This window comes from Chelmon rostratus, chromosome 7 (assembly GCF_017976325.1).
Source record: "Chelmon rostratus isolate fCheRos1 chromosome 7, fCheRos1.pri, whole genome shotgun sequence".
In the NCBI taxonomy this organism is placed as follows: domain Eukaryota; kingdom Metazoa; phylum Chordata; class Actinopteri; order Chaetodontiformes; family Chaetodontidae; genus Chelmon; species Chelmon rostratus.
The window spans coordinates 9,463,019-9,478,340 of record NC_055664.1 but is presented as its reverse complement, the minus strand read 5'-3'; the positions used below and the strand labels follow the sequence as shown (position 1 = coordinate 9,478,340).

Sequence of the window (15,322 nt, the reverse complement as noted above, 5' to 3'; positions counted from 1 at the left end):
CTCCACATCTATGTGACATTTTAGTCTGCGAACCACCGCTTCTCCAGACGTTATGGCCGTTAACTTGTGCACAATGGGATTAAGTTTAAAACAGAAGTTCTATAAAGGCACAAAAGGTTAGTGGAGGTGTCATGACTGAACCTTAGCCAGGTACTTAGCTGAGTCAAACTGTGGCTCATTGTCAGTGTACAAACCAGTGGTAATTATGCTGTAGGTTTTTATTATATGTGCTCCACTTCTCGCTTAAGCATACCATATTCTGGATAATATAATTAAAATGTCATTGAACTTGTAAAATCAGACAGCAAGACATTTCAATAGAAATCTTTTCATCTAACCACTTTATAGTTCAAGCACCTCTTCAGTCACATTAGAGCGTCTGTAGTGTTAAATTGAAGATGAACATTTTTTTTTTTTTTTAGAAGGATATTATACATGCCACACATGTTTGTGTGAGGCGCATTTGTATGTGAGGAACCGTGTGATGAAATTCATAGTTGTGCGTGAGTCACTTCTAAAGCAGAACGCATTAGCTGTCAGACGCGGGATATGTCAATGTAATATCCTTCCTGACACAATCAGGATTGTTTCCCTCGTCGCTCTGGACCTGTCTGAAGTCATTAATCTTGGAAAGGGGGTTAGCTGGCTGCTGCATTGAATTCAACACCGTGCCACATTACAAATTGATACATTTTCATATCACTGCCTGGAGCCCATGTGAAGAATACTTTTAACCACGCTGGGAGAGGAGTGGCAAGAGTAACAAGATTGAGGCGGAAAGGGCTGCTTTCTTCCCTCTATATTTACAGCTGTATCAGTTGATTTCTGACCACTAGAGGGTAAAGGAGACAAAGAAACACGCAGCAATGAGCCGACCTATTGCTTATCTCGTTGATTAATGCCTTACACAGTAGCAGGAACTGTGCATCGAGGGCACTCTCTGTTTGGCAACCTGTTGTATTCAGGTCTAATATTTGCTGGATCTTTGCTTTGGCTGCGTGCTTGTTTACATAATCTCTCTGCTATCCATATCATCGATTGTGTTATGGGGGTAGACGTATTGTCAGCGTGGCTTCTGTTTTGAGATCCTTCCTGCTCACAAGAGCATCAGCACAGCTCTTACCCCGCTAACGAAGCTTCACTTCAAGCCGCAACTGCAGAGTCAAGCTTTAACTTAAGACAGAGGCGGCCTGTCAGTAGACCAGCCAGAGCCCTCTGGATGATCTACTGATTAAAAAAAAAGCTCAATCAAATGGATTATCTACTAAATAAAACTTCATTTGCTAGCAGCTAACCTAATCCAGTGACAGCCCTAACCCTTCACTGTGTTTACTTTGCTCCGCTGTAGTAGCTGCATTTATCTTAATGGTGCCATTAATCCCACGTACAACCCCGATTGGAAAAAAAATTGGGATTCTGTGTAAAACATAGATTAAAACAGAATGCAGTCATTTGCCGACTACAGCTTGCAAAGTGTTCCTGAGCCCATCTTTTATCCAATCATGTGTTCACAAAGTGGTGAACTCGCTCCATCCTCGCTTGTCACCGACTGAACCTTTCCAGGATGCTCCTTTCACACCCAATCATGATGCTATCACCTGTTACCAATCAACCTGTTTACGTGTGGAATGATCCAAACAGGTGTGTTCCACAACTTTCCCAGTCTTTTGTTGCTGCTGTCCCAACTAGTTTGAAACGTGTTGCTGCATCTAATTCAGAATAAGCAGATATTTACAAAAATCAATGAAGCTGATGAGGTCAAACATTACATGTATTGATGTATTGTCTTTGTAAGTCAAGAAGGATCTGCAAATGAACACATTTTGTTTTGCTTATGTTGTATACAGTGTCCCAACTTTTTTTGGAATCTGGGTTGTTTGGAAATTTAAAGTGCATTGGGCCCTTAACATACATACCAAATGCATCTCTTTTATAGTTGTGTTTTCTTGTGTCTAACAAGGTGGACTTCTTGCAAGATTTTAAAGGATAATAAGTGATCGTGAATACCAGTGGATTTAAAATCTCAGAATTAAAAGTCTTACTTTCTGAAATGTCTTTTTAAACAGAAAGTAAAAACAGAATTGCTCAACCTTTAGGATGTGGGACAGTGTGATTAAAAGCACACCATCATTAAACGTTTCTGATGTGTTGGTGAGCTGACAAGACGATCCATTACCAACCGCTGAACCAAAAATAAATCCACGCATGTAATAATGAAAAAATACTCCACTGATAATGGATTATGTGGTCTATGAGCAAAATTGAGTTTATGAATTCCCACTAACAAATAACAGGCTAGGAGCTTTGCACATTATGTGCCATATCCAGTGAGCTCTAATATAGTGTATAGATAGAATTTATAACATAAACTTATAGACAGTAAGTAGACTAATCAGACTCATTTTCAAAAAAGAAAAGAAAAACATTTTAGGGAAAAATCTTCCGGATTAACTTGCAGACTCATCACAGTCCGGCTGCATCAGTTTCAGGTGTGACTGAAATGTCTTCAGTCCATTAAATCCCTGTGATGAAGGCTATGATTTCTACAGAGATATGAATTCAGACCAACATTTTCACTTCATTATGAAGCAATAAAGTCTCAGATCTACCTTTAATTTTCTAAATTGGCCAGGTTAATAAAAAACATTAGGACATACCTTTTATTCATCTTTTACGTGTATTTCATTCAAACCCTCAAGTCATCTGAAACATTAAATCAGAAATGAAAATGACCCACTGAGACCTGGCAGGCGTGCAGGGAAAGCCTCGACTGTGTCAGTAATAGAGGGAAGAAGCCTCCTGGGGATGCTGCTGGATTTAGCGAGTAAGCAAAAGCTAACATTTTATACATCATTAATATTCTGCGGACCCATCCAGCACGCCTTTGATTTGATACCCAGTGTATCACTGGGTTGCATTCAGTCAGCCATTCTCACTAAAACAGTTGATTGCTTTAACATTGTGCTATATATTTCTGATTAAGTGAAAATACACTCGTTTTTACCATGGTCACCGAGGTTAAATAGATATCTTTTGTAGAACTGCTACTCACGACTCACTCCAAAAAGATCATATCAGAAGTTGTTCCAAGTAATTAATTGAAGTGATCTACATTTCAGATCACACTTTTGATTTCAATGCTGAGAAGATTTGGTTAATTAGCTTGCCAAAATCTTTTGAGACCTTTTAAAACTGGCACAATGAATTACATTAATGTTGGAAATAAAGCCTACTCTGACTTCATATTCTCCTCAACTGCTACAACTGCTGCAAACTACACCTGTCTCATAATGGAAAAAAAGCCGACGTGTTTAATGCCCACTCAAATTTTAATTGGTTACTTTGTTTGTAAGCATTTTCCCACCCTATTACTCAGTGAGTGTGATGATTAAAATGCAATAAAGCGCTGTAATTACGCACATACACACACACACAGATAAAAAAAAAAAAAAAGAAAACTGATGAAGGATGGGAGACAGATAATGAAACTGATAGGCAGAAAAAGCAGATGCCTTGAACACTTGTAGGAAAGAAGGGAGAGAAAACAGGGAAAAACCAGGACTGGTAAAAGTTTTTTTTTTTTTTTCCTGCTGAAAATGATTTCAATCAGCAGTAGCAGCTTTGTGTAAACTTTAGCAATTTTACCTGATAATAAACAGCAACACAATTTTACTGCAAAGCTGAGAGGGCATATAATCAAAAAAGCACTGTATTCTGCTCTTGCGAGACAGAACAGCTCATAAAAGTTTTTTTTTTTTTAAACCTCTTAACACTGAGATAAGTTCAGACTCCCGCTCACCTCTCAGCTTTCCACCTGAGCATTCAGAAAAAAAAAAAAAATGAAGCGCATCTGGGAGGGGAACGCTTCATGTTTTTCAAATGACTTGTCGTACCATTCTGGTGCAAAAGTATCACAGAGCAAGTGCACACACCTCCGAACCACAGCTCAGACCTGGAGGCTGCACGTTACAAACAGTCCTTTGCCACCTGCCACTGAGCGGCTCCACTGGAGCAGATGGGACGCGAGCGTTTGAGGGAAGGGAGAACATTATTCATTAATTTCCTGCTGCCCGCATTTTCACAGCTAGTCTTGATATTTGAACCGTTCACCTTACTGTGACAAGCTTCTGCCACTTAATTATCAGGGGTGCCCCCTCCATAATATACTACAATTCTGTTTAGTTTTTTTGAAAGCTACCCTCGTGAATGATAAGCAGCGCATCAAGCCAGTGACTCTGTTTTGCGGTAAAAGCGGCACACATTTTTGCTAAGTGATAGCTTTAATCGTACACTTTCTCTTTAACCACTGGTCCAGTAAATAGCTTTCTAAGAGGTCATAGAGATGAGGTTTCGGAGGCCTTAGTGGGGAATTATCATTGGGTCAGAACTATCATTAGATATGACACCATCAGGAAAGCCATTTCTGTGAAGCCTCCACCACATCTGCTCACATTAGTCCTCTTCATCTGCCGGATATGAGAAGACCATCAGAGCAGATGATTATGCTTACAAAGTGTCCCCCTACTGCTCTTCGGACCCAAAAAAAAAAAGAGAGCCATCTCCTTTTAATCGAAGCCATTGCTTTTTAATGGCGGGCAATAGAGATAAGAGGGGAGAGGGACACACTCGGGCTCGGTGCAGGCACGTGGGCATCCATCAGCTACCAGCACAGAATGTCTTCATGTCTGCCTTCGCTCTGAGAGGAAGTCGAGGCAGGAAGCGCACTCTCCGCCCACCATTAGCGAGCGGCACCCCCAGCAATCACTTTATTCAAATCGGCCTGGTGCCGTACCCCAGTCCAATCAATGGCATTTATCTGCTCTTTGAAAAAAGCCGATAATGGGATGAGGCAGCGCAGGGAGCGAGAGGAGGCGGGGGAGGTGTTAGTGCTCTAAAGTGCCTGGTCTCTTTTTGTCCTTTGTTTAAATGGAAATAGAACATGACAGTGTTGATTGCATGCTTAGCCTTAAGGCTGAATGTCAGTGTTGTCTATGGGGTCAGGTGATCGCGCCACCAGACTGGTGTGAACGGTGGCTATTGCGCACCGGGGCATCAAAAGCGAGAACGCGATCTGTCAGCGAGAATCACACTTCACTGTGGAAAGGTTCAGGCAGATTCAGCACAGAAAGCGACATAGTAGAATTTAGAACAGGTTGGGAAGATGAAGAGAGACAAATGTCAATGAAGGAGGAGATCAAAACACCAGAGAGGACCGCAAAGTCTGTCAGTGACTTTGCGTTCCTCTCTGGCTCCATGATCTCGCCATCTGCTTGTCTGAGTCGATTTATACACTGGGGGAAAAAAAGGCCAGCCATCTTTTTGTAATCACAACACAACCTGGATTTTCAAGGGATTTCATTTCAAAAAGCTGTCTGGACGGCGAGGCAAACACCCACCGATGACTCAGGCAGCCACTCTGAAACAGCTCATGGATGTTTAGCACTTTTGCAGTAGTTCTTCACAGCAAAGCAAGACATGCACAAATGGAAAATAACAGCTTTTTTTCATTCCCTATGTGCCACTACTTTTATTTAAAAAAAAAAACATAAACACTAGTCCTGAGAATGAAAGCACAGCCACCATGCAACCCTCACCCATCATTCCACCCTCCCCGACCCTGTCCCCAGCCTGTCTGCAAACCTGGTATGACACACACCTCTATGCTTACCTTGGAGTACATGGCCCCATTAAGGACCTCTCCATTGCGGATCCAGATGATAGAGGCGGCCGGCTTGGCGTTGTCAGCATGGCAGGTCAGATTGAGTGGGTCACCCGCCCTTAGGCTCACCACAGGCCCTCCACTGATGACTGGGTCCTCTGGGGGAACTATTGATGCAGACACAGAGAAAGAGTGGACATTAGTCATATGAGCACATATGATAATGAATGGGTTGCACATTATCAGGAAACCAGTACAAACTGTGCAATTAAATCGGAACTATTAGCAAAGCATGTAGACGTGTAATTATAGTATCATTCAATATGCAAAGTGGTATTTTTGTTGAGTGATGTGATGCCTTTCCACAACACTGTAACTATAATAGCACCTGCAAGGATTTGACTGCATGACGCCTGACTTCATCACACAGTCAACTGCAGTTCTTATAATACCAACACATAACCACACATTTGGTTTATTGTACACAAATGAATTTTCCTTTGGAAATTTAAGCCACATCTGCAGGTACCCATTCAGAGAAGGTGATGAGTTCACAGTGGGAAATAGATTTGTCTTGTACTTAAAAAAAAAAAAAAAGCTGGCAGCAGCTTTATTCAAGTCACAGCCCGGCCCTCTAAATAACAATCAGCTGTGCCATCAGTCAAAGCAGATGTGATTCCCCACTTTACAAAGAATACACACATACATGTCAGCAGTAAATGTTATTAAGTCTATGTATAGCTCCTTCAGAAACACAGATATATATTTATATATATATTGATTGACCCTATTTCTCCCCCACTCAGCTTTGATAAATACAACAGAGAGAAGAAAGCACCCCAACAGTGCTACATGTGCCTATAGATGGCACTGATCAAAGTCCTCTTCCTGTTTTACCCATGAGCTGATCTGTTTGTTTTCCCCCTCTTTTTTTATAACTGAAACTGCAGTGAATTATTGATTGACCGGAGTGCTCATTACAATGCAGATCTGGGGCAAGATGAAATCAAAGGCTGCAGGCAGCTGCCATATTCCCCTGCAAAAGCATTATGATTGGAAGGAAGGTTGTTATAGGCTAGATTTATGCTGTCAAACAGCACTGAGATGAAAAGAGAGAAAATGTAATTTGGGATACTGTTTTGTACATTTAATGACAATAAGTATAAAAGGGCTCTTTTATGACAGACATAAAATAGAGTGTGATGCCAGAAAAGACTGCATACAGTATTATATGTTGCTCACTCTTCAATGAAATGACTGATTTTGTTATCACTTTATTTAACTAATTTTAGTTTTAAGTTTCTGTAAATGTTTTTAAAATGATCAAACAAAGCCTCTAGTTTGAGCTCAGACCTGATAACTGCTTTTACTTCAAATTTTCAAATCAGATCATGGTTTTGATACTATTTATGGTCTGCATTTTTTCAGCATCCATTCAGTGTATTTACATACCTCTTTATACAATATTTGTTATTGTTGGTGGCAGAGTTCGCCGTCCCCGCACATAATTAGGTGGGGTTGTTTTGAATTTTATATCCGCCTCAGTGCTTAATGTTCTCTCGCCTAATGTTGTATCAGAGCTGTACTGAGTTAATGCTAATGCAAACTGAACGCACTCTGCTGTTGCTGCTTCACATTAAAAGCGTTCACCTGGCGAGACGAGGGGAGGCTTTTATTGTGAAGCAGTCACAATTCATGCAGTGCGTTTGTCACAGAGGTTAGCGCGAACCTGATCGCTCATCAAAAATGCATCATGGACATTTGGTGTGCACCCTGAAATCAGGTCATGGTTTCTTTATTGAGACCGTGTGAGTTTGGTTGGTTGAACTGTAAACAGATGCACCAGTAGCTGCTGAAAGGAGTGTTTGCTTTGGTATTAAACCGCAGCTGCTGTTACCTCAGTAAGCAAAATCAATCAGGGCTGAAATCTTTATTACACCTTTAGCCTATTGAACAAATGGTCACATGTCATTTGTAGCGTCCTGCAGAGCAAGCGGAGCAGCGCATTGATACTGGTGATCCACAGCAGCATTGCACTCATCTTTGATTAGTGCATGGGGGTGGCATTTTGGTCTCCCGATCCTATGACTAATTCCTTTGCATTACAAAAGGTCATTGACTAAAAAACATGGAAACTGTGGTCCAAATTATCACTCAACATGCCCATCAGTACTGCACATTTACAATGAGTAAGGGCTGAATCAGACCAGTGTGAGAACAGTGGAGTCTGGACTAGACGAGACTAATAACTCAACCAACTGGACCCGTAAACCTACTATTTCAAAGGCAGTTCCCACTCACTAGTTCCTATTGTGCATTTGAGTTTGAAATGCAGCGTTAATTCTGGCTGGCTCCCTTTCATCTGGGCCTCATTAATATGCGGAGGGTTGGGAGAGGTAGAGGAATCTCAGGTCAGCACCAGCAGATCAGACAACAGAGTGCGCTGATCCAGGCGAGCAAGATAGAATCTTTGTGAGAACGTGGTCACCTTCTGGTCCTTTATCTGCATTTGGAAACGAGGTCAGGAGGATTGCATTAGTTTATTCTTATGCTAATAATAGTGCGACTGCATGGTATGCAAATGAGACGGGGAGCATGCAAAAGAACCATGGCTCTCAAACAGCTCTCCCCGTTTGTCATTAAAGAAAACAAACAAAACGTGAGGCTCGGTGAGAGCACAGTGACAGCTGATTGCAAAGATCCAGTGTTCTGAGCTCGCTGTTAGCGCTCTCGCGCACACGTGACTGAAATATTATTTTAATGCAAGCATGCAAGGCAGCCATAAAAGGGAAGTGTGACAGTATGTGACTGATAGGATTCAGACTTACTGCACATCCAAGCGAGGTGATTTACCTGTCATTACTTACAAGTGCCCAAAACTCTCAGAGAGGCTTTTCAGGCTCTTTCTAAGAAGAAATATTCCCTCTATACACACATTAACACATGCTGGTGTCTATAAATAGGTTGCTACAGGGTCAGAAGGTGTCACCACTAATGAACAGGGTTACACCCTCGCAGACTGTTTGTCACTGTGTGTCTCCCTTTGACCTTTAATGGCCTCAGTTGTCTACTATTATTCAGCCGTATTTTCCATTAAGGGATGTCAGAGTGTACAGTGCAGGAGGAGTTCATGATTTTGTGCACAGTTGTGGAACTACATGGGACAGAGGAGGTCACAGGCAGACCAAACGGAGCACTGCTGCACCTTCAGGCCGTGTCCCCCTGCAGGGCTGCCTGCCAGCAAGACACCGAGGGTGAACAGACAAGGGGAAGGAGGACACGGCTGGCTGCCTCCATCCTAGATCCACACCTTTGTATCTTTCTGTCCTCCATTGTGCTTGACGTCTTACTGGGTGCAGAGCGTGCCGCTGTGGAGTCTGTGTTTGCGACAGCCTGGACTGGAATTATTTCTGTTTAACTAGCACATTCGTTCAAGGTTCTCACCTTGTGTTCCTTTGATATCTTTTTTGAAATCAGCACCGCTGAAAGAGCGTGGAAAAAGCCTCCGCAGCAAGGCAAAAGACAGCTAGACTTGATTACACAATAGTCATGAAATAGAGGAAACATTTGTGCTCTTTTCTTGGCAGGCGAACGCCTTTACGTCTGGGAAGAACTGACCAATAACCCCATATCAATTGAAGACAAATGAATGACGAGGAAAAATTAATTTAAATAGATATTTAGGTCTTTCTCTTCATCTGAGATCTTGCACTGATCCTCCCTTATGACTGCCAGGTCTGACAGTTATACAGAGGCCAAGCCTTGAACTTGAATCAGCCATCATCATTACTGGCCTGTTTGCAAACTCGGCAGTCCCTAATGGTTCTAAATTAGCTCTTTACTGCAGCCATTCGATGGACTTGGCATAAGTAGTGTGGTCAGTGGTACAGATTGATCGCTCCTCTTTAATTACAGGGCTGACTCACTGCAAACTCTGCTCCACTCGCCACTTTTTTCTTGGGGTTAATAATGCAATCCCTTTCAACGCTTTCACAAGTTCGCATGCCCTTGCGTGTAATACACATGGACACTGTCGACACGCATACTCACAGACAGGCAGACATTCAGGTTTTATACAAATCAAAGTTAACTGATATGCACATCAGCCATGAGGGAGTTTGTGCTTATTTTTTTTGCATGTCTGTAATAATCAAAGATGTAAGGCATGGGGGTTTCAACCAAAGACTTGAAAATAGTTGCAAAATACAGATAGTTCATTATTGTGGTCATTAGAAATAATTTGTTGAGGCTACTTTGACCCATGGCTTCATGAGATCATAGATATCGTGGTGAGTTACAAGATCCAAGGCGTTATTTATTTAATTTTTTTTTTTTTGGTTTGAGAGCGAAATCCAATTATATTAGCCTAACGCGGTCCCCGAGCAACTCCACTATTTTGTTTCAAGGCAGCTAAAATTTTATGGAGGTCCATCATCTCAACCAGTCTATAATTAGACTTTGGATTCATTTATGTATTTCTCCAAATCTACCAATGCCATACATATCTGACTGTAAACCCACCTTGGACACCTCAATCAAAAAGGAAAAAGCCTGTGATGTCAGACAGCCTGGACTTCAGTGAGATCATTTACTTTTACTGCATAATCAAAGATATCCATAAATGAGACCAAGGCATATTGATGTGTAATTAACTCAACAGTGCAAGGCAGTAAGTCTGTCACCTCCAAGAGGAGCCTAAATAAACCCTGGGGGTCATAAAGCTGCCTTTTGTCCCATGATACATATGAACCCTCCAAACATCGAACATAAAACTCCCCAAACACGAAGCATAAAACTTGGATTTATGTGAGGGGAAGCTGATAACATGTGCTGGAGTTGGCTGGGAAGTCCTCTTCAGTCTGGCAACAACTGGTTTTGCTGATGGTGGACCTGCTGGGTTTTCCGGGCCAAAGCAATACTGGGGGAACTTCTCCAAAAGCAGCCAATGAAAATCCTGCGAGCGCCCCGGCTTTCCAGGAGCGTGAGCAACAGAGAAAAAGCAATTTGGAGGCGAATGAATGAGGGAGAGCTCCTCACGAGGAGGCTGGATGGTGTAGGGTGAGGTGGGGGGGGCTGGTAATGTGCGGCTGCTGTAGCGCTGTGCTTCAGCAGACGTGTCCTGAACAACAATGAGCTTCCTGACTTGCCTGTCTATTTCAGAGGAATGCTTGCACGGGCCGCCTGTCACCCCATTGCGACAGCTTGCAGAGTTTGTGATAGATAGATCAGGAAAAAAAGAAGACAAAAAGGATAGGAGAGGAATACCCGGCGCAGGTGGATACAGGAGACGTGCGTGGCTCACTGGCCCACATCACCGGACGTCTTCAAGTGCTGTCATTGTACATCTGTTTGAAAGCCAGAAGATCCACAGCCGTGTGGGCACACATGCACACGCAAGACGAGAGAAGGAGCATGAGTGAATGAATGAGAAGGAGGGGGAGAGAAACACACAAATGCATTTTACCACCACAAACAGGATGGCAGATGGCAATCACAAACAGTAAGGCGGATTGTACAAAATGTATATAAGTAAAAAAGGAGAGGGCTGATTTGCTGCCACATGGTAAAGAATGATAAACTGGGAGGGCAAATGTTGGATGGAAGAAGTAAGCAGTGGGGGAAAGGAAGCCAAGGGGAAGGAAATTTGATGCAAATGAATGGAAGAGGGGACAAACAAGAGATGGTTCTGAGGCTGAGGCATGCACAGGCATGTTTTTTGCTAAGACTTTAAGTGCAGCATGGAAACGCTTAGTAATCCGTTGGTAGCGTCGGTGTCACGACCTATCAAACGAGCAGCGCCAAATAAAAGGGAGGGAAGATGAAGATGAGGAGTGTGGAGACGCCAGAGCTGTCAGGGACGTGCAGAGCCTGCTCCTCCACAGCACAGCCATGTGCAGCCCCAGAAACTGCTCTCCACAGATTGGGAGGGTGCTGACATCGCTGCTCACCACCCGGCTGTATAGCTATGCGCGTATGCGTGTGTGTGTGTGTGCGTGAGTGTGTGTGAGTGTGAGTTTGAGGGTGGGAGGCAGCGAGTTTGGAATTCAGGTTCAATAATCACAGCTAAAACTAAAAAAAGTGCTCATTTCAAGCTTCTGCCAATTATTAGCCCCCATAGTTTTTAGCTTTTTTTTTTCTTCATGCCAATCATTAGTTTGCTTACAACAATTACAGTTAGCCGAAGCAAACCTATTTACTATGTAGTGTGAATTCAAATCAGCTCAGCACCTGTACACAGTCGGTACTGTTGTTTTGCAGAGCACAGATGTATTCGTGTCATCTCTCCTCCTTCTGCTGAAATGCAGAGTGAAAAAAAAAACAAAAAAACATCCTACATACAGTCTGTCTGCCATAATCGCACACCTGTTCGCACCCTATCTGATATCATAGATGTAGTTATCAATCCAGCTCGCGTTTCAGACAAAATGGCAGGGAAGGCAGTGTAACATAAACGCTACAGTCGCATTTCCTCGCAGAATGGCGGCCGTTTAGGACACCTTATCTCTCCTTACTTCGACTGAGAGACTCGCCTTGACCTAAATTAACTTTTGTAGGAGACAAATTGGTTACTCACACGGGAGGCTCAAAAGCTTTATGTTATACTTTTTCTTTTGGACTGCTGCAAGTTTTAAGTGTCTCCAAACGTGGCTCGCGCACACACACAGACAGACGATTCAGACAGCAGCTCTCAGTAAGAAGATACCACTGATTTCTGTTCCCTCAAATGATGGGACACAGAAAACAAAATCACCTGAGCGTACAAAGTACGTCGGCACAAAGATCCTGTTCCCAGCCGTAATGAAACAGCTAACTAAACAGCAGACTAACTAAACCCGCAGCCCGGCTGAGCTGCCCCAGCGCTCTGCCGAGGCTACTCCGAGACTCTGCTGACACAAAATACTGCACGGCCCAATAATAATAGAGGAAAATTACTTCTTTGTGTAAGCTTTTTTTTTTTTTTCCAAGAAACAACAACAGCGGCCAAATTGCACTCATTGTTATATAGTCAGGCCAACAGTTGCAAACAATGTCTCTTATTACAGAGCCATCATTAGTGAGCTGCTCCCACTCGCTGTGAACGGTCTCACTGGCTGAATTAGCAGCCACGCAGCTCACACACCCTCAGCTGGGAGCACGGCGAGCACCGCGGACGGCGGTTTTCACGAAACAGACATTCATGGACTGTGTGGGACGGCGTCCGTATCTTGTTTTCAGCATTAAAACTTCCTCAGTAGCATTTGTTTTGTTGTTTCTTTTTGTTTTTTTTTACCCTGCCCTCAACATTCACCTCCATTACCAGATGGATGGCAGCGTGATCCTTGAGAAACTAATGAATTCAGACTTATCCACAGAAATGGCTGATTCAGCTCTGGCAGTTGGAAACAACAATAACAAAAGATACCCTTGGGCTTTTGTGCACATGAATATTGTTGCCAAAGCACTGGTCCAAAACATTAACAATGGAGGAAAAAGGAAAACAAACATCTTGCACACAATGGCTCCTTCGAACGGCGTGTCATCAATTACGTTTGTCAGAGGACGAGCTTCATGCCGCGTTTGTGAATGCCTGTCATGATGAAAGATCTCGCGGAAGGCCTTCAAAGTTTCGCCCCCCGCAACACCTTTATGTGCATTTCGTTTGACGAGTTAAATCAACCAGATGTGGGTTCAAATGGAACGCTTGAAGGACTCATCTCACAGCAGCAGCAACATATTCACCCACTCCATCACCAGACTCTCACATGACACTGCGGGCATTAATAACCGCTCTCAGGTTCCTCTTTCTGGAATGTGTGTGGCTATGCCCTTTGAACACTGCAATGATTGACTAGTAACAAACAGTAGTATATGCAATTTAAAAGCACCTTGGTTGTGTACTGTACGCTGTTACATGCTAGCCTTGTATCGAGAAAAAAAAACATAAACAAACAAAAACATGCACTATTGTTCAACAGTTTGGAATCTCCTGCCTCGAAATATTGATTTGGTACAGTTGGATGCCTCGGAGGACAGCTCTGTTTTTTTTATATGGTCTTTCATGCTTTTAGGTTGCAGAAAGTCCTGTTTACAAAGAGATGTTATTTTGTGTGACAGGTTTGGAAAACTAAATCTTGTACAATGGTTCAACCAGATTGACAATTAAAATTGGCAGAAAGATACATCAAAGCTGCAGCTGAGTGAGAGAATATAAGAAATCAGTCACCGGTTAAAGAAACTGGAAGCTTCGCAGGTTTGAACAGGAACAGGCTGTTTCAGTGTCAAGTGAACAATTTGACTGTAACAAGTTGGAATTAAGAGGCGTGTTGCTCGAGCAAAAGCTGTTGTGAAACCTTCAAAACAGAAATAAAGGGGTTTGTCGAGGGTTTGCGCTGCTGGAGCTGGATTACAGACTATGGGCTGAACATAAGGTGGACTGACAAATCACTGTTTAGACCCGTTCAATCGAACCACTGAGTAGACTGCAGAGACAGCCCAGAGAAAAACAGGTTGCCAAAATATTTAGAGCCCAGCGCGGTTGTGGATCAGTATTGATCTAAGGTCACTTGTGCTTTTCTGGACTGGAAAGTAAATTCAAAATTGAAGAGTATTTGAGGGGAAAAAAGCAGTTATGACAGTATTCTCCCCTGTCAGGCAACACTGTGGGGGACATCGACTAACTGGAAGTTTTAATCATTAAATCTTATTCTTTTAGGTGTAATTCTTTATTTGGTGTCTGAATTGCCCTGTTTTTATTCTAAAATACCCATTATAGGAGGAAAGAGGAGATACATCAACATAACAGGTGATTCCAAACTGAACGGTAGTGTTTACTACAGTAAATTATATCGAATTATTACTATGCAGAAAGTTACAGATCCTGACAGCTCTGTGTTTCTCTGAAATATTTTTTCCTAATGAAGTGTCAAACTTCGTAACCCCTCTTCACTTGCTTCATGCGAGGTTAACCTCTTAAAGTATCTCCCAACTTCTGCCTGATCTCAGTGGCATGGTCTTCAGCGTGACCTCTGTGACCCTGCGCTGGCCAGAGCTCAAACGCAGAGGTACATAATTAGGAAATGTTTGTCAAACACGCATCTGAAAGCAAACCACGCTGATCACCCTTGCTTGCCCTTGCCACAGTTTAAAAAGCAACACTTTGTCACATCCTTTGCAGTCTTGTAATTAGGGGGGGAAAACGAATAATCTAGTATCAGGATAAAGTGACAAAAACTACAGGACTGTCAGTTTGTTTATGTGAGAAAACATGCATGAGAACAACACAATAGCAGTTCGGCTCTGGTGGAGCAGGTGTCATCTCAGCCACCTCCTTATCTCTGGAGTTCATCTCAGGTAAATAACTGAAGAGCAATGCACAGCATCTGCATTAACCGTGCATCCCTTCAACACAGTATTTGATTCAGTAAAAAAAAAAAAAATCCTCTGCATTAACCAGGAATGATGAGTCATACAGACAAAAAGGACAAAGTGAGACAGAGGATGATAGCGGCAGAGACACAAAAACATTTAAGACAGAGAACTATTAAATGGTGATTTATTGAAATGTCAGCGATGAGTCAAAAAACGGCAACGCGTTCCGTGATGACATTATGACATGCGCCTGACTTCCCGAAAAAACGGGACACCTCAAAGTAATACTTCAGCCGAAGACCTTAATCAAACAAC

At 42.6% G+C, this 15,322-nt stretch overlaps 1 protein-coding gene across 1 annotated transcript in view; it reads right to left on the bottom strand.

Moving 5' to 3' along the window:
- kirrel3b (kirre like nephrin family adhesion molecule 3b) overlaps positions 1–15,322 on the bottom strand; it is a 156,913-nt gene that overhangs the window by 35,411 nt on the left and 106,180 nt on the right. Inside the window, exon 4 of the mRNA XM_041940860.1 lies at positions 5,657–5,826. Coding sequence (XP_041796794.1) covers positions 5,657–5,826 — 170 coding nt within the window. The remainder of the gene's footprint in view (positions 1–5,656; positions 5,827–15,322) is intronic.